The 21,743-nt window shown below is 47.3% G+C and overlaps 1 protein-coding gene and 4 non-coding genes across 6 annotated transcripts; all 5 read right to left on the bottom strand.

The window, feature by feature from the left end:
- Positions 1–884: 884 nt before the first annotated feature.
- trnam-cau lies at positions 885–957 on the bottom strand. The gene has a single exon. It is a non-coding gene; the product is annotated as a tRNA-Met (tRNA).
- A 278-nt stretch (positions 958–1,235) lies between these two features.
- On the bottom strand, positions 1,236–1,308 carry trnam-cau. Its single transcript has one exon. It is a non-coding gene; the product is annotated as a tRNA-Met (tRNA).
- A 282-nt stretch (positions 1,309–1,590) lies between these two features.
- trnam-cau lies at positions 1,591–1,663 on the bottom strand. The gene has a single exon. It is a non-coding gene; the product is annotated as a tRNA-Met (tRNA).
- Positions 1,664–2,614: 951 nt separating this feature from the next.
- On the bottom strand, positions 2,615–2,687 carry trnam-cau. Its single transcript has one exon. It is a non-coding gene; the product is annotated as a tRNA-Met (tRNA).
- A 4,849-nt stretch (positions 2,688–7,536) lies between these two features.
- On the bottom strand, positions 7,537–21,707 carry LOC110519383 (guanine nucleotide exchange protein smcr8a). Of its 2 annotated transcripts, none has more exons than XM_036972513.1 (8): positions 20,782–21,707; positions 19,582–19,764; positions 18,693–19,000; positions 15,883–16,685; positions 14,517–15,011; positions 13,266–13,842; positions 10,685–10,833; positions 7,537–7,985 (listed from the first exon to the last, which is right to left on the bottom strand). In XM_036972513.1, the coding sequence occupies exons 1-8, from the start codon at positions 20,956–20,958 to the stop codon at positions 7,606–7,608; spliced, it is 3,072 nt and encodes a 1,023-aa protein (XP_036828408.1). In that variant the 5' UTR covers positions 20,959–21,707; the 3' UTR covers positions 7,537–7,605. The 2 variants fall into 2 exon arrangements, with proteins under 2 accessions (XP_036828408.1, XP_036828409.1); XM_036972514.1 differs by having other exon boundaries at positions 18,693–18,943.
- Between the last annotated feature and the right edge of the window lie 36 nt (positions 21,708–21,743).

Genomic DNA, 21,743 nt, shown 5'->3' with positions numbered 1-21,743 from the left:
GCCAAAATATATGTATGGTCTGAAATTCTACAACCCCTGAGACAAAAAGATTGATTTCATTCTAAAGTAATACATATCGATATGGACCTTAAGATGTGGTATCCACCTTGACAAAAGTATGTATTGTGTGAAAGTCCAGAACGACAGAAAATTAATTTTCACTTCATCCAACACTGTCTTTTTAAAAGCTTTGCTGCCCCGTGTGAGGATCGAACTCATGACCTTCAGATTATGAGACTGACGCGCTACCTACTGCACTAACGAGGCCCTTCTTGTAAAAATGTCCAAAAAGAAGAAAAAAAAATATTGATACCGAACATCAAATTTTTGAAACCACCGTGCCAAAATATATGTATGGTCTGAAATTCTACAACCCCTGAGACAAAAAGATTGATTTCATTCTAAAGTAATACATATCGATATGGACCTTAAGATGTGGTATCCACCTTGACAAAAGTATGTATTGTGTGAAAGTCCAGAATGACAGTGAATTCATTTTCACTTCATCTTCAGCCAACACTCTTTTTAAAAGCTTTAATGCCCCGTGTGAGGATCTAACTCACGACCTTCAGATTATGAGACTGACGCGCTACCTACTGCGCTAACGAGGCCCTTCTTTCAAAAGTGTCCAAAAATAAGAAAAAAAAATATCGATACCGAACATCAAATTTTTGAAACCACCGTGCCAAAATATATGTATGGTCTGAAATTCTACAACCCCTGAGACAAAAAGATTGATTTCATTCTAAAGTAATACATATCGATATGGACCTTAAGATGTGGTATCCACCTTGACAAAAGTATGTATTGTGTGAAAGTCCAGAACGACAGAGAATTCATTTTCACTTCATCTTCAGCCAACACTTTTCTTTTAAAAACTTTGCTGCCCCGTGTGAGGATTGAACTCACGACCTTCAGATTATGAGACTGACGCGCTACCTACTGCGCCAACGAGGCCCTTCTTGCAAAAATGTCCAAAAAGAAGAAAAAAAAATATTGATACCGAACATCAAATTTTGACACTGATGTTGAAACCACCGTTCCAAAATATATGTATGGTCTGAAATTCTACAACCCCTGAGACAAAAATATTGATTTCATTCTAAAGTAATACATATCGATATGGACCTTAAGATGTGGTATCCACCTTGACAAAAGTATGTATTGTGTGAAAGTCCAGAACGACAGAGAATTAATTTTCACTTCATCCAACACTGTCTTTTTAAAAGCTTTGCTGCCCCGTGTGAGGATCGAACTCACGACCTTCAGATTATGAGACTGACGCGCTACCTACTGCGCTAACGAGGCCCTTCTTGCAAAAATGTCCAAAAAGAAGAAAAAAAAATATTGATACCGAACATCAAATTTTGACACTGATGTTGAAACCACCGTTCCAAAATATATGTATGGTCTGAAATTCTACAACCCCTGAGACAAAAAGATAGATTTCATTCTAAAGTAATACATATCGATATGGACCTTAAGATGTGGTATCCACCTTGACAAAAGTATGTATTGTGTGAAAGTCCAGAAAGACAGTGAATTAATTTTCACTTCATCTTCAGCCAACACTCTTTTTAAAAGCTTTGCTGCCCCGTGTGAGGATCGAACTCACGACCTTCAGATTATGAGACTGACGCGCTACCTACTGCGCTAACGAGGCCCTTCTTGTAAAAATGTCCAAAAAGAAGAAAAAAAAATATTGATACCGAACATCAAATTTTTGAAACCACCGTACCAAAATATATGTATGGTCTGAAATTCTACAACCCCTGAGACAAAAAGATTGATTTCATTCTAAAGTAATACATATCGATATGGACCTTAAGATGTGGTATCCACCTTGACAAAAGTATGTATTGTGTGAAAGTCCAGAACGACAGAGAATTAATTTTCACTTCATCCAACACTGTCTTTTTAAAAGCTTTGCTGCCCCGTGTGAGGATCGAACTCACTACCTTCAGATTATGAGACTGACGCGCTACCTACTGCGCTAACGAGGCCCTTCTTTCAAAATTGTCCAAAAATAAGAAAAAAAAATATCGATACCGAACATCAAATTTTTGAAACCACCGTGCCAAAATATATGTATGGTCTGAAATTCTACAACACCTGAGACAAAAAGATAGATTTCATTCTAAAGTAATACATATCGATATGGACCTTAAGATGTGGTATCCACCTTGACAAAAGTATGTATTGTGTGAAAGTCCAGAACGACAGTGAATTCATTTTCACTTCATCTTCAGCCAACACTCTTTTTAAAAGCTTTGCTGCCCCGTGTGAGGATCGAACTCACTACCTTCAGATTATGAGACTGACGCGCTACCTACTGCGCTAACGAGGCCCTTCTTTCAAAAGTGTCCAAAAATAAGAAAAAAAAATATCGATACCGAACATCAAATTTTTGAAACCACCGTGCCAAAATATATGTATGGTCTGAAATTCTACAACCCCTGAGACAAAAAGATTGAATTCATTCTAAAGTAATACATATCGATATGGACCTTAAGATGTGGTATCCACCTTGACAAAAGTATGTATTGTGTGAAAGTCCAGAACGACAGTGAATTCATTTTCACTTCATCCAACACTGTCTTTTTAAAAGCTTTGCTGCCCCGTGTGAGGATCGAACTCACGACCTTCAGATTATGAGACTGACGCGCTACCTACTGCGCTAACGAGGCCCTTCACGTAACAATGTCCAAGAAGAACAAAAAAAAATATTGATACCGAACATCAAATTTTGACACTGATGTTGGAACCACCGTGCCAAAATATATGTATGGTCTGAAATTCTACAACCCCTGAGACAAAAAGATTGATTTCATTCTAAAGTAATACATATCGATATGGACCTTAAGATGTGGTATCCACCTTGACAAAAGTATGTATTGTGTGAAAGTCCAGAACGACAGTGAATTCATTTTCACTTCATCTTCAGCCAACACTCTTTTTAAAAGCTTTGCTGCCCCGTGTGAGGATACCGAACATCAAATTTTTGAAACCACCGTGCCAAAATATATGTATGGTCTGAAATTCTACAACCCCTGAGACAAAAAGATTGATTTCATTCTAAAGTAATACATATCGATATGGACCTTAAGATGTGGTATCCACCTTGACAAAAGTATGTATTGTGTGAAAGTCCAGAACGACAGAGAATTAATTTTCACTTCATCCAACACTGTCTTTTTAAAAGCTTTGCTGCCCCGTGTGAGGATCGAACTCACGACCTTCAGATTATGAGACTGACGCGCTACCTACTGCGCTAACGAGGGCCTTCTTTCAAAAGTGTCCAAAAATAAGAAAAAAAAATATCGATACCGAACATCAAATTTTTGAAACCACCGTGCCAAAATATATGTATGGTCTGAAATTCTACAACCCCTGAGACAAAAAGATTGATTTCATTCTAAAGTAATACATATCGATATGGACCTTAAGATGTGGTATCCACCTTGACAAAAGTATGTATTGTGTGAAAGTCCAGAACGACAGAGAATTAATTTTCACTTCATCTTCAGCCAACACTCTTTTTAAAAGCTTTGCTGCCCCGTGTGAGGATACCGAACATCAAATTTTTGAAACCACCGTGCCAAAATATATGTATGGTCTGAAATTCTACAACCCCTGAGACAAAAAGATTGATTTCATTCTAAAGTAATACATATCGATATGGACCTTAAGATGTGGTATCCACCTTGACAAAAGTATGTATTGTGTGAAAGTCCAGAACAACAGTGAATTCATTTTCACTTCATCTTCAGCCAACACTCTTTTTTAAAGCTTTGCTGCCCCGTGTGAGGATCGAACTCACTACCTTCAGATTATGAGACTGACGCGCTACCTACTGCGCTAACGAGGCCCTTCTTTCAAAAGTGTCCAAAAATAAGAAAAAAAAATATCGATACCGAACATCAAATTTTTGAAACCACCGTGCCAAAATATATGTATGGTCTGAAATTCTACAACCCCTGAGACAAAAAGATAGATTTCATTCTAAAGTAATACATATCGATATGGACCTTAAGATGTGGTATCCACCTTGACAAAAGTATGTATTGTGTGAAAGTCCAGAACGACAGAGAATTAATTTTCACTTCATCCAACACTGTCTTTTAGAAAGCTTTGCTGCCACGTGTGAGGATCGAACTCACGACCTTCAGATTATGAGACTGACGCGCTACCTACTGCGCTAACGAGGCCGTTCTTGTAAAAATGTCCAAAAAGAAGAAAAAAAAATATTGATAACGAACATCAAATTTTGACACTGATGTTGAAACCACCGTTCCAAAATATATGTATGGTCTGAAAGTCTACAACCCCTGAGACAAAAAGATTGATTTCATTCTAAAGTAATACATATCGATATGGACCTTAAGATGTGGTATCCACCTTGACAAAAGTATGTATTGTGTGAAAGTCAAGAACGACAGAGAATTCATTCATGAAACATGGCCTTTCAAACCAAGGGCAGGACACATGTTAGCACCAAGTTGAAACATGTCTAATATCAATCTTTAATAAATTATTTTTCCACGGCACACAAAAGTACACTGCATTAACACACCAATGACCATTACATGACAGTTTGTGAAGGTGATGGGGGGGGGGGGGGGGGGTAAATGAAGGACTAGATTCTATCAGATCTGCTAGACGACACCAACATAACAGGGGGGGGGGGGGGGGGGGGGGGGGGGGGGGGGGGGGGGGGGGGGGGGGGGGGTGTTTAGGTGGTGTTGGAGGGGGGTGTTTAGGTGGTGTTGGAAGGGGGGGGTGTTTAGGTGGTGTTGGGGGGGGTTTAGGTGGTGGTGTTGGGGGGGGTTTAGGTGGTGTTGGGGGGGGTGTTTAGGTGGTGTTGGAGGGGGGTTAGGTGGTGTTGGAGGGGGGTTAGGTGGTGTTGGGGGGGGTTTAGGTGGTGTTGGAGGGGGGGGGTTAGGTGGTGTTGGGGGGGGGGGTTAGGTGGTGTTGGAGGGGGGGTTTAGGTGGTGTTGGGGGGGGTTAGGTGGTGTTGGAGGGGGGTTAGGTAGTGTTGGAGGGGGGTTAGGTGGTGTTGGAGGGGGGTTAGGTGGTGTTGGGGGGGGGTTAGGTGGTGTTGGGGGGGGGGGTTAGGTGGTGTTGGAGGGGGGGTTTAGGTGGTGTTGGAGGGGGGTTTAGGTAGTGTTGGAGGGGGGTTAGGTAGTGTTGGAGGGGGGTTAGGTGGTGTTGGAGGGGGGTTAGGTGGTGTTGGAGGGGGGTTAGGTGGTGTTGGAGGGGGGTTAGGTGGTGTTGGAGGGGGGTTAGGTGGTGTTGGAGGGGGGTTAGGTGGTGTTGGAGGGGGGTTAGGTGGTGTTGGAGGGGGGGTTTAGGTGGTGTTGGAGGGGGGTTAGGTGGTGTTGGAGGGGGTTTAGGTAGTGTTGGAGGGGGTTTAGGTGGTGTTGGAGGGGGGGTTAGGTAGTGTTGGAGGGGTGTTTAGGTGGTGTTGGAGGGGGGTTAGGTGGTGTTGGAGGGGTGTTTAGGTAGTGTTGGAGGGGGGGTTAGGTGGTGTTGGAGGGGGGTTAGGTGGTGTTGGAGGGGGGTTAGGTGGTGTTGGAGGTAGAGCTGTGTCACGTTATTGTTTACATTGATTACATTCAGCAACAGAACCATTCACATACACAGGGTCCTTCCCAAACAGCTCACTATTCCCTACATAGTACACTACTAGTATGTAGTGCACTATATAGGGAACAGGCTCTGGCTCTCTCCTTTCACAGTATAGACAGGATACAGTATGGAAGAAATGCTTTAGTTATGCAAAGGGACAGGGCTGTATATCTATGTTGTGGTGTTTCTATGTAAAGGGACAGGGCTGTATATCTATGTTGTGGTGTTTCTATGTAAAGGGACAGGGCTGTATATCTATGTTGTGGTGTTTCTATGTAAAGGGACAGGGCTGTGTATCTATGTTGTGGTGTTTCTATGTAAAGGGACAGGGCTGTATATCTATGTTGTGGTGTTTCTATGTAAAGGGACAGGGCTGTATATCTATGTTGTGGTGTTTCTATGTAAAGGGACAGGGCTGTGTATCTATGTTGTGGTGTTTCTATGTAAAGGGACAGGGCTGTATATCTATGTTGTGGTGTTTCTATGTAAAGGGACAGGGCTGTGTATCTATGTTGTGGTGTTTCTATGTAAAGGGACAGGGCTGTATATCTATGTTGTGGTGTTTCTATGTAAAGGGACAGGGCTGTATATCTATGTTGTGGTGTTTCTATGTAAAGGGACAGGGCTGTATATCTATGTTGTGGTGTTTCTATGTAAAGGGACAGGGCTGTGTATCTATGTTGTGGTGTTTCTATGTAAAGGGACAGGGCTGTATATCTATGTTGTGGTGTTTCTATGTAAAGGGACAGGGCTGTATATCTATGTTGTGGTGTTTCTATGTAAAGGGACAGGGCTGTATATCTATGTTGTGGTGTTTCTATGTAAAGGGACAGGGCTGTGTATCTATGTTGTGGTGTTTCTATGTAAAGGGACAGGGCTGTATATCTATGTTGTGGTGTTTCTATGTAAAGGGACAGGGCTGTATATCTATGTTGTGGTGTTTCTATGTAAAGGGACAGGGCTGTATATCTATGTTGTGGTGTTTCTATGTAAAGGGACAGGGATGTATATCTATGTTGTGGTGTTTCTATGTAAAGGGACAGGGCTGCATATCTATGTTGTGGTGTTTCTATGTAAAGGGACAGGGCTGTATATCTATGTTGTGGTGTTTCTATGTAAAGTGACAGGGCTGTATATCTATGTTGTGGTGTTTCTATGTAAAGGGACAGGGCTGCATATCTATGTTGTGGTGTTTCTATGTAAAGGGACAGGGCTGTATATCTATGTTGTGGTGTTTCTATGTAAAGTGACAGGGCTGTATATCTATGTTGTGGTGTTTCTATGTAAAGGGACAGGGCTGTATATCTATGTTGTCGTGTTTCTATGTAAAGGGACAGGGCTGTATATCTATGTTGTGGTGTTTCTATGTAAAGGGACAGGGCTGTGTATCTATGTTGTGGTGTTTCTATGTAAAGGGACAGGGCTGTATATCTATGTTGTGGTGTTTCTATGTAAAGGGACAGGGCTGTATATCTATGTTGTGGTGTTTCTATGTAAAGGGACAGGGCTGTGTATCTATGTTGTGGTGTTTCTATGTAAAGGGACAGGGCTGTATATCTATGTTGTGGTGTTTCTATGTAAAGGGACAGGGCTGTGTATCTATGTTGTGGTGTTTCTATGTAAAGGGACAGGGCTGTATATCTATGTTGTGGTGTTTCTATGTAAAGGGACAGGGCTGTATATCTATGTTGTGGTGTTTCTATGTAAAGGGACAGGGCTGTATATCTATGTTGTGGTGTTTCTATGTAAAGGGACAGGGCTGTATATCTATGTTGTGGTGTTTCTATGTAAAGGGACAGGGCTGTATATCTATGTTGTGGTGTTTCTATGTAAAGGGACAGGGCTGTATATCTATGTTGTGGTGTTTCTATGTAAAGGGACAGGGCTGTGTATCTATGTTGTGGTGTTTCTATGTAAAGGGACAGGGCTGTATATCTATGTTGTGGTGTTTCTATGTAAAGGGACAGGGCTGTATATCTATGTTGTCGTGTTTCTATGTAAAGGGACGGCACTGTAGGAGAAGCGGAGGGCCGGAGGACCACTTCCTGCGTGGTGCTGTTTGATGAGGTCAGACAGGAAGTGCATCACCCGGAGGTCATCCTCCCCGCTGAAACCCCGCCCACACAGGAAGTCCCTGCGACGCTGAGTCAGCGTGAAGTCATCGTCCTCCCCGGGGAGGCTGGGAAGCTGGAGGTCCGAGTGGCTGTGGCAGATGGGTGGTGCCTGACCCCCAGGTGAACTCTGAGCTCTACCCGATGTTAGAGTTGAAAGGTCAGGAGAACAGGAGAACAGGAAGGCCTTAGCGGTCAGCTCAGCGAGGCAGCTCTCCACGTGGAGAAGGTAGGTGCTGCCACGACCTGGACATAGAAACACAAACAAACAGTCAACACATTTTACACTGTGATACACATTCAAATAGTTTAGTGGAAGATGCAGGTCAAGACATAAGACAGGAATGCTGTGTTCATAACCAAGTGGAAGTAGGAATTTAAGACCCCATTGGACTGGGAGAGACGTCCACAGAAACGCCCCTCTAACTGGTCAATAGTAGTGGGAATGCAAGATCCCTGGGAGAGACATCCACAGGAACGCCCCTCCAACTGGTCAATAGTAGTGGGAATTTAAGATCCCTGGGAGAGACATCCACTGGAACGCCCCTCCAACTGGTCAATAGTAGTGGGAATTTAAGATCCCTGGGAGAGACATCCACTGGAACGCCCCTCCAACTGGCCAATAGTAGTGGGAATTTAAGATCCCATTGGACTGGGAGAGACATCCACTGGAACGCCCCTCCAACTGGTCAATTGTAGTGGGAATTTAAGATCCCTTGGAGAGACATCCACTGGAACGCCCTCCAACTGGTCAATAGTAGTGGGAATTTAAGATCCCATTGGACTGGGAGAGACATCCACTGGAACGCCCCTCCAACTGGTCAATAGTAGTGGGAATGTAAGATCCCTGGGAGAGACATCCACAGGAACGCCCCTCCAACTGGCCAATAGTAGTGGGAATTAAGATCCCTGGGAGAGACATCCACTGGAACGCCCCTCCAACTGGTCAATAGTAGTGGGAATCGCTGGGTGAGACAGCTCCCACATGTTGACCTCTGACATCACCTACTAAGGAAATGACCTCCAGAACAGCATTTTCAGCAGTTAAATGCAACAAAGCATTATTTATTAATCTATCTATTATAATATGTTTTTGAACACTATAATTTGTTTACGAGCATGACAGCTGTTGTTTTGGATTATGGTTGACACAGCTTGTTGGCCATTAGCCAATTTCACCCAACTGAATTACAACTTGACAACTCGTAACTACCCATAGAGACCCCCCCACCCCCCCCCTCCCGTCACCACGACTCTACCCCCCCCGCTCCCGTCACCACGTCTCTACCCCCCCCTCCCGTCACCACGACTCTACCCCCCCCTCCCGTCACCACGACTCTACCCCTCCCTCCCGTCACCACGACTCTACCCCCCCCTCCCGTCACCAAGACTCTACCCCCCCCCTCCCGTCACCACGACTCTACCCCCCCTCCCGTCACCACGACTCTACCCCCCCCTCCCGTCACCACGACTCTACCCCCCCCCTCCCGTCACCACGACTCTACCCCCCCTCCCGTCACCACGACTCTACCCCCCCCTCCCGTCACCACGACTCTACCCCCCCCTCCCGTCACCACGACTCTACCCCCCCCTCCCGTCACCACGACTCTACCCCCCCCCTCCCGTCACCACGACTCTACCCCCCCCTCCCGTCACCACGACTCTACCCCTCCCTCCCGTTCACCACGACTCTACCCCTCCCTCCCGTCCACCACGACTCTACCCCTCCCTCCCGTCACCACGACTCTACCCCCCCCCTCCCGTCACCACGACTCTACCCCCCCCCTCCCGTCACCACGACTCTACCACCCCCCCCCCCTCCCGTCAACACGACTCTACCCCCCCCCCTCCCGTCACCACGACTCTACCCCCCCCCCCTCCCGTCACCACGACTCTACCCCCCCCCCTCCCGTCACCACGTCTCTACCCCCCCCCCTCCCCCACGACTCTACCCCCCCCCCTCCCCGTCACCACGACTCTACCCCCCCCCTCCCGTCACCACGTCTCTACCCCCCCCCTCCCGTCACCACATCTCTACCCCCCCCTCCCGTCACCACGACTCTACCCCCCCCCTCCTGTCACCACGACTCTACCCCCCCCCCCTCCCGTCACCACGTCTCTACCCACCCTCCCGTCACCACGTCTCTACCCCCCCCCCCCCCTCCCGTCACCACGTCTCTACCCCCCCCTCCCGTCACCACGTCTCTACCCCCCCCCTCCTCCCGTCACCACGACTCTACCCCCCCCCCCCTCCCGTCACCACGACTCTACCCCCCCCCCCCTCCCCGTCACCACGACTCTACCCCCCCCTCCCGTCACCACGTCTCTACCCCCCCTCCCGTCACCACGTCTCTACCCCCCCCTCCCGTCACCACGACTCTACCCCCCCCTCCTGTCACCACGACTCTACCTCCCCCCCCCCTCCCGTCACCACGTCTCTACCCCCCCTCCCGTCACCACGTCTCTACCCTCCCCCCCTCCCGTCACCACGTCTCTACCCCCCCCTCCCGTCACCACGACTCTACCCCCCCCCCTCCCGTCACCACGACTCTACCCCCCCCCCCCCCTGTCACCACGACTCTACCCCCCCCCCCTCCCGTCACCACGACTCTACCCCCCCCCCCCCTCCCGTCACCACGTCTCTACCCCCCCTCCCGTCACCACGTCTCTACCCCCCCCCCCCTCCCGTCACCACGTCTCTACCCCCCCCCCCCTCCCGTCACCACGTCTCTACCCCCCCTCCCACTCCCGTCACCACGTCTCTACCCCCCCTCCCGTCACCACGTCTCTACCCCCCCTCCCGTCACCACGTCTCTACCCCCTCCCCTCCCGTCACCACGACTCTACCCCCCCCCCTCCTGTCACAGAAGCCCCCATTGAGGTGAACTGTTGTAACTATGTACAAGACAAATCAACAACAAAAAAAGACTAAGAATTTCACTAGCCTATCAGAGTGTGGGGGTTGGCCAGCCGGCCAATGAGGTGTCCGTGGTAGGCGGGGCTTCTCAGTGTACGCTGGTCCAGGTCCAGCACGGCCAGGTACCGTCCGTAACGAGCCAGAGAGTGAAGCATGCTGGGAGCTGTAGGAGACGTCCTGGGGAGAAAGATGGAAGTTATTTAGTGATTTATATGGTGTTCTAGAACTTCGACTTGTGTTCTAGAACAGCGGTTCCCAAACTTTTTATAGTCCAGTACCCCTTCAAACATTCAACCTCCAGCTGTACCCCCTAGTGCCGTACCCCCTTCAAACATTCAACCTCCAGCTGTACCCCCTAGTTCAGTACCCTTTCAAACATTCAACCTAAACATTCAACCTCCAGCTGTACCCCCTAGTCCCGTACCCCTTCAAACATTCAACCTCCAGCTGTACCCCCTAGTGCCGTACCCCCTTCAAACATTCAACCTCCAGCTGTACCCCCTAGTTCAGTACCCCTTCAAACATTCAACCTAAACATTCAACCTCCAGCTGTACCCCCTAGTCCAGTACCCCTTCAAATCATTCAACCTCCAGCTGTACCCCCTCTAGCACCAGGGTCAGCGCACTGTCAAATGTTATTATTTGCCATCATAGTAAGCCTGCCACATATACTATACGAGAAACTCGCCATCATCAAGCGGTCAGACAAGTGAAAATGATGGTCAGTAAATAAAAAAATAAGCTTGTCTCTGAATTCAAAAAAATGTGTCAATACTTTGCCGGTTGATAACCAACGCACTTCTCTGTATGTTGTGAAAGCGATACATGGTCGCTGCCCATATCATTGCATAGTGCAGAAAGTGATTCATATGGTGTTCTAGAACTTCGACTTGTGTTCTAGAACGAGAGTTCAGGGGCCTTGCTTTAACTTCTTGGTGACAGGGGGCAGTATTTTCACGTCCGGATGAAATGAAATGCCCAAATTCAACTGCCTGCTACTCATCCCCAGATGATAAGATATGGATATTATTAGTAGATTTGGATAGAAAACACTCTGAAGTTTCTAAAACTGTTTGAATCATGTCTGTGAATATAGCAGAACATATTTAGCAGGCGAGAGGTCACTCTTTTTCAATGGTGTTTCATTGGGAATCCAGATGTCTAAGGGACCTTCTTGCAGTTCCTATCGCTTCCACTGGATGTCAACAGTCTTTAGAAATTGGTTGAGGTTTTTCCTTTGTGCAATGAAGAAGTACGGCCATCTTGAGCGAGGGTGACTTCAAAGTTTACTGTTAGATAGAGGCGTGTGATCAGAAAGCTAGCTTCTGTTTGTTGTCCTCCTGTATTGAACACAGATCATCCCGTCTTCAATTTTATCGATTATTTACGTAAAAAAATACCTAAAGTTGTATTACAAAAGTAGTTTGAAATGTTTTGGCAAAGTTTACAGGTAACTTTTGAGACATTTTGTAGTGACGTTGTGCAAGTTGGAACTGGTGTTTTTCTGGATCAAACGCGCCAAATAAATGGACATTTTGGATATATATGGATGGAATTCATCAAACAAAAAGGACCATTTGTGATGTATATTGGAGTGCCAACAGAAGAAGCTCGTCAAAGGTATGGCATGTTTTATATTTTATTTCTGCGTTTGGTGTTACGGAGGTGTTATCCTCAGATAATAGCATCGTTTGCTTTCGCCGAAAAGCCTTTTTGAAATCTGACATATTGGCAACAAGTGTAGTTTAATTTGCTATCTTGCATATGTGATTTCATAAAAGTTTGATTTTTAAAGTCATTTAGTTGAATTTGACGCTCTGCATTTTCTCTGGCTTTTGGCCGTCCCATATATCCCAGAGAGGTTAACAAAGCCATTTTCACTGAGGTGTCCAAAACGTCTTTCAAGCTGTCAGGCATTCCCTTGGCAACGAGAGCCTCTCGGTGGATGCTGCAGTGGCGTCGGGAGCACCAGCGTTACCACTCCACTATGTCTCCCTGGCTTTTTGCACCATCAGTACAGATACCAACATGAGCAGCAGCTACGTTTGGCTCCATCCAGACCGTTAGTGGAATTCCCGCAAGAGAGTAACGGTTAATGTGATTGGATGTTCATTATTTGACTAGGATACCTGTATTTGACATTGTGTTGTTATTTCACTGAACACCAAATGGTTTCATTTTAATTTTGCCGGTGAAACGAGGCTACTCAGGCAAGAAAAAGAAAAAAGAACTCACTCAAATGTATAGTTTATGTTTATATAACTATAACTATGTTTTAGTTTATGTATAGCCCCGTTGGAAAATAGAAACGGATTGTTTTTAAAAATGTGAATCCCATTTTAATTTGGCGTACCCCCGACGGCATTGCGCAATACCCCATAATGACATCACAATACCCCACAATGACATCACAATACCCCACAATGACATCACAATACCCCAGTTTGGAAATACCTGATCTAGAACTTGGATAGGAGGCAGAGTAATGGGGACGGTCAACATTACAATGGACTATAAAAGGCCTGATAAATCACTACTCAATATCCTTTGTAGCTCAGTCAGTCACAATTTACCCATGATACATCAGGGTTTTGATGCTCTGTTTTTACCTGTGGATTCCGATGAGTCTCCAGGTGAGCAGGTCTGTCAGCTGAAGGGGCGTGGCCAGGTAAGGCTGCACAGCATCTCCATAGCGACCAGGTGAAGGCAGGTAGAGCGAGAGGGCAGCGACCGTCCTCCTCACGGAACCCTCCTCTCCACCAATCACCACCAGCGGCCGTCCACTTAGCAGGCAGAACACGGCATTCTGGGAGAAGGAATTCTGCCGCAGGAACTTGAGGGCTCCAGGACCCGCCTTCCTCCTCTGGCGCTGATGTCGTCGCGGATTACTAGCGCTGTGGTTGCCATGGAGATGTGTGGGGGGCAGAGAGGAAGATGGAGAGGTGCTGATGTTGCTCATACAGTCCGATGCCTCATCTACACTCAGCCTGTAAGCGGTGTCGCCTAGCAACCGCCGCCCCCCTGACCCCCGACCTCTAACATCTAACCTCAAGGGGATAGAAAAGTTCACCTGGAGGTCAGGCACCACCACCCGCCTGCTGTCACGCCCAGCCTGACCTCTGACCTCGCCGTTGGCATGGTGACCCTCGTACTGCTGGGAGGAGCCCTCTTCTGACACCTGGTGGACTGGAGACAGAAACTATATCAGTTACTAAGAGAGAAAACAGATAATACGGGAAAAAAGAATCTGGGATGTTGATTAATATGCTTAAAAGGTAATGATTAAAGTATTCCACCCTGAAACTATTAGTGATTATTGGTTTATGTAGTACAATTAATGATTAATAAACGTCCAATAAGGTTCAGTAGAGACATGGGAGGGAGAGAAATGTGTGTGTCGAAGAAAATACCGAGAACAATTCAACTGTGTTTGACCCGACCTGGCTAGAACTTTGAGAAACGTATGATAGGACAGGGAGTCCTTCTCAAGGTTCCTGTAATCTCGGGGGAATGGAACTGACAGCGCTGGGTAGTGATAAACAGTGGTGAGAACTCTGGGGAAGGATACAATTCACCTACTGTTCGTGTGTATGTATGTGTGTAGGATATCTACTGTTTGTGTGGAGGTATGTGCATTATAAAATGGATGTCTTTGTATAATGGACTTCAGAGCGCTCTCGTGAATAAACTGTACGAACCTTTTGCATAAACTGAGTCTTTGCCTAATTATTATTAAACCCAGGGTCTTACAAACCTCGGGATTGGTCAAGGCTTATTGTTAGTTATTATCATTGGGATTGAAAATTCTCTTGACAGATATGTCATTATTATTATTGAAGAGGACAAACAGACAGTCTTACCCAGAGTTCTCTGGGGCTCAGACGTGGGGGCCGGAGTGTCCCATCTCTCTGGCTTCTCCTCCTCCAATTCCCGGACTTCAATACCCAGGGTGCTGTGCAGCCGAGTGGGAGTGTCCTCCAGCTCCTCCTTTCCCTCCGTCTGGACTATATTACCCAGGATTCTCTGGTGCCGAGTGTGCTCCTCCTCCTCGTGAACTACAATACCCAGGGTGCTGTGCTGCTGAATGGGCGTGTCCTCACCTGCTGCCTCCTCCTCCTCCTCTTCCTGGATTACACTACCCATGATTCCATGCTCCTCAGGCTCCTCCTCTGTGATGGCGTTGAAGATGAGGTCGTCGGGGAAGATGGAGTCTGAGGTGCTGATGATCTCAATACTGTCCTCGCTGTTCGCCCTCCGTGCCAGGGACCGCACGTCACGTCTCATCCACACCTCCGCAGGGGCACAACTCCGCACCACATCACAGCCTTCACCCTGACCCAACCCACCAGACAACTCTATAGGAGGAGAGGAGAGAGTCTAATACACAGCCCTGACCCCTGACCCACCAGACAACTCTATAGGAGGAAAGGAGAGAGTCTAATACACAGCCCTGATCCCTGACCCACCAGACAACTCTATAGGAGGAGAGGAGAGAGTCTAATACACAGCCCTGACCCCTGACCCACCAGACAACTCTATAGGAGGAGAGGAGTCTAATTAATACACAGCCCTGACCCCTGACCCACCAGACAACTCTATAGGAGGAGAGGAGTCTAATTAATACACAGCCGTCACCCTGATGCACGTACAAACCCACCCCTATAGTTTAATAATAATAGATAGACTTCTTACCACTTGACTTAATCCACATTTTGTTACGTTAAAGCCTTATTCTAAAATGGATAAAAAAATATATTTCTCAACCCACACACACACACACACACACACACAATACCCCGTAACAACGCCGCAACACCCCCCCCCCCCGTAACGACGTCGCAACACCCCCCCCGTAACGACGTCGCACCATCCCCCGTAACAACACCGCAACACCCCCCCCCCCCCCCCCCCCCCCCCCCCCCCCCCCCCCCCCCCCCCCCCGTAACGACGTCGCAACACCCCGTAACGACATCACAACACCCCATAATGACATCACAACACCCCACAACGACATCACAATACCCCACAATGATATCACAATACCCCACAATGACATCACAATACCCCACAATGACAGAGCAATACCCCACAATGACAGAGCAATACCCCATTATGGGGTATTGTGTGTAGATTGAGGGGAAAAAAACTATTGAACCCATTTCAGAATAAGGCTGTAACACAACGTGTTAAAAGTCAAGGGGTCTGAAGTTTCTGAATTCACTGTACCTCTGAGTTCCACGTGGGTTAGTCCCTGTGTTCTATACGAGCGCTCCGTCCCCAGAACCTCAATGCTGTCTCCGCTGCTCACGCTGCCTGGGCTCGTCTCCACGGTTACTCCTTCTCCCTCAGGATCAAGTGTCGGCTCCGCCCCTCCACTTCCTGTCTCCAGTTTGATTGACACCTCCTCCACGCAGGAGAAGAACGACTCCAGGCTCGGTCGTCCCGCCCCCGCCACAGGATGTGACATCACGTCGCTTCCTCCCTCTAGCCCCGCCCCCTCCTCCTCCAGGTCCTCCTCCTCCTCCTGGTCCCAGAGCTGGAACAGGAACTGTGTGTGTGAAAGCGTCCTGGAGAGCCTGTGTGTGATGCGACGGTTGTGTAGAACACTCTGGTCTCCACGGAGACGGCGTTCTGCATTGCCCAGCTGTTCTAGCGTCAGAGACAGGAAGTAGCAGTCGCTCAGCTCCTCCAACGGCTTCAGACGGCGGTCGAACCGCCTCGCTGACCAGCCCCCGCCCCCTAGCGACGCCCCGGAAACCAGCTGGGGGGTGTATGAGGGGGAGGGGGGATCAGGAGTCAAGGAGAGGGTCTCTGGGATCAGGGAGGGGTCGTAGGGCAGAAAGCCAGGGTCTTTTAACTTCCTGTTGGGATAGGAAGTGACCTGGTGGAGGAGGGATCTGTGGTCCAGGATGGAACGATCCACGCTAGCAAGCTCGTTGGCCGTGTTCTGCAGCTCCGCCTCCTCCCTGATCTCCGCACTCTCATTGGATATCCTTTGAAGCGTTGCTTGAAGGATGGTTCGTGTGTACCTGTCAACAGAGAGAAGGATTTAAAAACGCTCACACAAACAAACTCTGTGGATCGTGTGTACCTGTTGTCATGACGTTGGCCTGGGAGATAGGTTTCTGATAGTCATAAATACCTCTTCCCCCATTTTTCCTCTCTCTACCCTACTGATGTTACATTTAAAAACCCCTTGGTTAACATAGAGATTCTGGGAACATCAGAAGGTGGGGGGAAATGAACTATATTCTGGTAATCCGACCAATTGAACATATGCAGTGGTACTTAATGAATATGATGTCAGTTCGGTTGTCATCTGATACATTCTCATCAATGATAAGATGACTCTACAGTGGAAAGTCTACACATCAGAGTTATCGGATTCACATGGAATTGTAGTTCAATTTAAATGTTTGAATATGAAATTATTTGTGATGGGATGAAATGTGATTTTAGCTTCTAAAATGTGACATTTGGGTTTTCATAAGATAGGGCTGCTCAATCAGTGGCCCTCCCCAGTGAAGGGACAAGGGCTATAAAACTTTTCAAACACACCCTCCTCTCCCTTCCTATATAAGCCCTTGATGACAACATAACTTCCTGTTCAGAATGTTTCAGATAATAACTACAGAACGAAGCCAACATCAGCATGAGCTTTGGTTGGTCAGATGTCAGAATGGTTCAGATAATAACTACAGAACGAAGCCAACATCAGCATGAGCTTTGGTTGGTCAGATGTCAGAATGGTTCAGATAATAACTACAGAACGAAGCCAACATCAGCATGAGCTTTGGTTGGTCAGATGTCAGAATGGTTCAGATAATAACTACAGAACGAAGCCAACATCAGCATGAGCTTTGGTTGGTCAGATGTCAGAATGGTTCAGATAATAACTACAGAACGAAGCCAACATCAGCATGAGCTTTGGTTGCGAATGGTATGAACTTTTGAACTCTTATTCACGAAGTGATACCTCCTAGCCGTTGAGTTAGCGACCACAGCTGCAAACGCAGGTTAGGAAGGAACAGACAGAGTATTCCGTCTATCACACAACGACGTTACTACAACGTATTCAATTGACCACCAGATACATTCTTCAAAGGACAAAGGGCTCGGTTTGGCTCCACGGTCTTCCATCTACCACCAACCTACTGGAGCGCAGCTCAGAGTAAATATTTATTGCATTTTCCTTTTCCAAATGGGCGGTAATTTAGAATGCATAAGATACTGTATTTACGATACCACAGCTTCGCCCTTTGTTCCTCAGTCTTCCCGCTCTTTCACTCAAACCCAACCCCTTTTCCTTTGTGTAACAAAGGGGCCGTTTTCCTTTATGACGTAATTTGTAATCAAGTTAAGATTTAATTATGTGTATGTGTGATTAGTTAGGTATTTAGTCAATAAATGATTAAACCCTATTTTGTATTGCTGATTCAAATTGTTAGCCAGGGTTCTTGCAGATAAAATTCAGATGAGACTGAATTATTAATTAATAAAATAAAATAATTTAATTAAATTAAGATGAAGATTCAGATGAGTTAAGGTGAAGATTAATATTCTGCTATGGATGTAAAATGATACTAGGTCTTTAAGAGTTTATTCGGAAGATAACAGCTCTATAAATATTATTTTGTGGTGCCCGACTCTCTAGTTAATTACATTTACATGATCAGCTCAATCAGGTAATATTAATTACAGAGAAATTATTTTATAGAATAGCATGTCATATCACTTAATCCGGCATAGCCAAAGACACGACACTGTCAACAGAGAGAAGGATTTAAAAACGCTCACACAAACAAACTCTGTGTCAGTGCTTGAAGGTGTGTGTGTGTATCAGTGCTTGAAGGTGTGTGTGTGTGTGTGTGTGTGTGTGTGTCAGTGCCTGAAGGTGTGTGTGTGTCAGTGCTTGAAGGTGTGTGTGTGTCAGTGCTTGAAGTTGTGTGTGTGTGTGTGTGTGTGTGTGTGTGTGTGTGTGTGTGTGTGTGTGTGTGTGTGTGTGTGTGTGTGTGTGTGTGTCTCTGTCCTCTTACTCTAGGTCATGAAGCTTCCTCTGCAGCTCGCAGGCGAAGGCCCGTCGGTTTCCGGTCTTCAGGCACTCGGAGGCGCGGGAGAAGCGGAGCGACAGCTCCTGGAACTGCAGCATGATCTTCCTCTCATCGGCAGAGACGTAGGCCATGCAGAACGGGCGGACGAAGCCTCGGGCCTCCAGGTCATAGAGCGTCAGGTGGTGAACGTAGGCAAACGCCCCCTCCTTAGAGTCACCCAGCACCACCCTGGAGTCCTGGAGGAAGGACACAACCACCCCCTCCTTAGAGTCACCCAGCACCACCCTGGAGTCCTGGAGGGAGAACAACCATCTCCTCAGAGACCAGTCTAACACAACCCCCTGAAACACAGTGACTGACAGAGGACTGAGACTAGTCTAACACAACCCCCTGAAACACACTGACTGACAGAGGACTGAGACTAGTCTAACACAACCCCCTGAAACACACTGACTGACAGAGGACTGAGACTAGTCTAACACAACCCCCTGAAACACACTGACTGACAGAGGACTGAGACTAGTCTAACACAACCCCCTGAAACACACTGACTGACAGAGGACTGAGACTAGTCTAACACAACCCCCTGAAACACACTGACTGACAGAGGACTGAGACTAGTCTAACACAACCCCCTGAAACACACTGACTGACAGAGGACTGAGACTGGGATTCGAACCGGCAAACCGTCTGGTTGTTAGGGGGTTAGGTGCCTTGCTCAAGGGCACAACGGCAGCCGATGGCATCTAGGATGATGCCAACAACACTAGGGTTGCCGGCTCACTCCACGCCAGATTTTTCCCGTCGGAGCTGGGATTCGAACCGGCACACCGTCTGGTTGCTGGGCCCCTTCTCTAAACACCAGGCTACCTACCTCTGAGAAGGCCAGACGGGGGAGGGTCTGGAGGGAAGGACTAGCTGTCTGGTGGTGTGGCTGAGGACCAGGGGCTACGGCTTGGTAGTCGACAGACATGATGCGTAGAGAGAAATGGTTCAGGTCGAAGGAACCGATCACTCTGGGGTCATCAGGGATGGTCCGGACCGGTAGGGGACCCACCTGGACAGGAGGCCAGAATACATACACTCTCAGTATAATAAACACACCACCACCTCCACCTGGACAGGAGGACAGAATATATACACTCTCAGTATGATAAACCCACCACCCCCTCCACCTGGACAGGAGGACAGAATATATACACTCTCAGTATAATAAACACACCACCCCCTCCACCTGGACATGAGGACAGAATATATACACTCTCAGTATAATACACACACCACCCCCTCCACCTGGACAGAATATATACACTCTCAGTATAATAAACACACCACCCCCTCCACCTGGACATGAGGACAGAATATATACACTCTCAGTATAATAAACACACCACCCCCTCCACCTGGACAGGAGGACAGAATATATACACTCTCAGTATAATAAACACACCACCCCCTCCACCTGGACAGGAGGACAGAATATATACACTCTCAGTATAATACATACACACATCACTATGCTACTCTCTGCTTATCATATATGCATAGTCACTTTAACTATACATTCATGTCCATACCACCTCAATTGGGCCGACCAACCAGTGCTCCCACACATTGGCTAACCGGGCTATCTGCATTGTGTCTCACCCACCAACCCCTCTTTTTACTCTGCTGCTACTCTCTGTTCATCATATCTATCTGTGTCCCACCACCCACCAACCCCTCTTTTACTCTGCTGCTACTCTCTGTTCATCATATCTATCTGTGTCCCACCAACCCCTCTTTTACTCTGCTGCTACTCTCTGTTCATCATATCTATCTGTGTCCCACCAACCCCTATTTTACTCTGCTGCTACTCTCTGTTCATCATATCTATCTGTGTCCCACCAACCCCTCTTTTACTCTGCTGCTACTCTCTGTTCATCATATCTATCTGTGTCCCACCAAACCCTCTTTTACTCACCCAACACCTTTTTTGCACTATTGGTTTTACACCGGTTGTATTCCGCGCAAGTGACAAATAAACTATGATTTGAAAACACACACACACACACCACCCCCTCCCAGGTCCTACCTGTTCTGAGAACTCAGCCACCAGTATGAAGTCCCTGTTGAAATGGGCAGGGGAGGTCCAGGGGTGAGAGAGGGGAAGGAGAGGGAGGGAGAACTCCTCTGGCAGGACCTGGGCATCTGGGTACCCCCCCAAATCCCCTTCACTGGTGAAGGCCAGCACATCAGGAGATCCAATCATGATGTCATAAAAATCAATCCCAGGTGTCTCTGTGTTGATCCTAGAGAGCCAGTGTGTGTGTTGGTCACTTCTTCGTGTCCCTGTTAACTTTCCCGGTGGAGTCCGTTTTGGCACCGGAGAGCTGTCACTCACTGACCGGGTAACTGGTATTAAAAAGTCTTGCTGTTGTGTAGTTGAAACTTAACTAATCGAAGTACAACTTAAAAGCGAAACAAACATGTTTAACTTTCACTTCTCATTCATGTATTTAGATCGGTGGACGTCGGTAAATAACATTATCCTAAACATTTCACACGGAAAGTTCAACGTCAGAGCGAGGTGTTAACTTACCGACGTAACGGTAGTCGCCTAACGTCAACAACAGCTGTCCTGAAGCAGCGACAAAACACGTAAACACAAAGCAGCCCACGACAGGAGCGTTAAATTAACCGGGAGAAACAGGTCCGTCTGCGGGAAGTAACACCGAGTCACATGGTCAACTTTTGGCCCGGTTCCTCTTTTCGCCTCCGTAGAGTAATGAACTGATCTCTACCGGGGACTCGCAGCTCGGGTGGAGAGAAACGAAGTGTGTATCACGTCTTCAGACAGCGGGTCCAACACCAGACATATTTAGCCATGTGACAGCTGCCGGTCGTGAGCGGGGAGGAGCCGTTCATTCTTTACCGGGGTGATGAGTCCGTCCCGAGACAACTCGAGGAGACTTGTGAAAGAGCTGAATCACCGCCTCCGGTGTCCGGTACAGTTGTGGGAATTCAGTCCTCAGCGGGGACAGATCATTTAAGTAT

The sequence above is a fragment of the Oncorhynchus mykiss genome, unplaced genomic scaffold, assembly GCF_013265735.2.
Source record: "Oncorhynchus mykiss isolate Arlee unplaced genomic scaffold, USDA_OmykA_1.1 un_scaffold_169, whole genome shotgun sequence".
In the NCBI taxonomy this organism is placed as follows: domain Eukaryota; kingdom Metazoa; phylum Chordata; class Actinopteri; order Salmoniformes; family Salmonidae; genus Oncorhynchus; species Oncorhynchus mykiss.
Note: the sequence above shows the minus strand (reverse complement) of the source record. Positions and strands in the feature narration are given on the sequence as shown.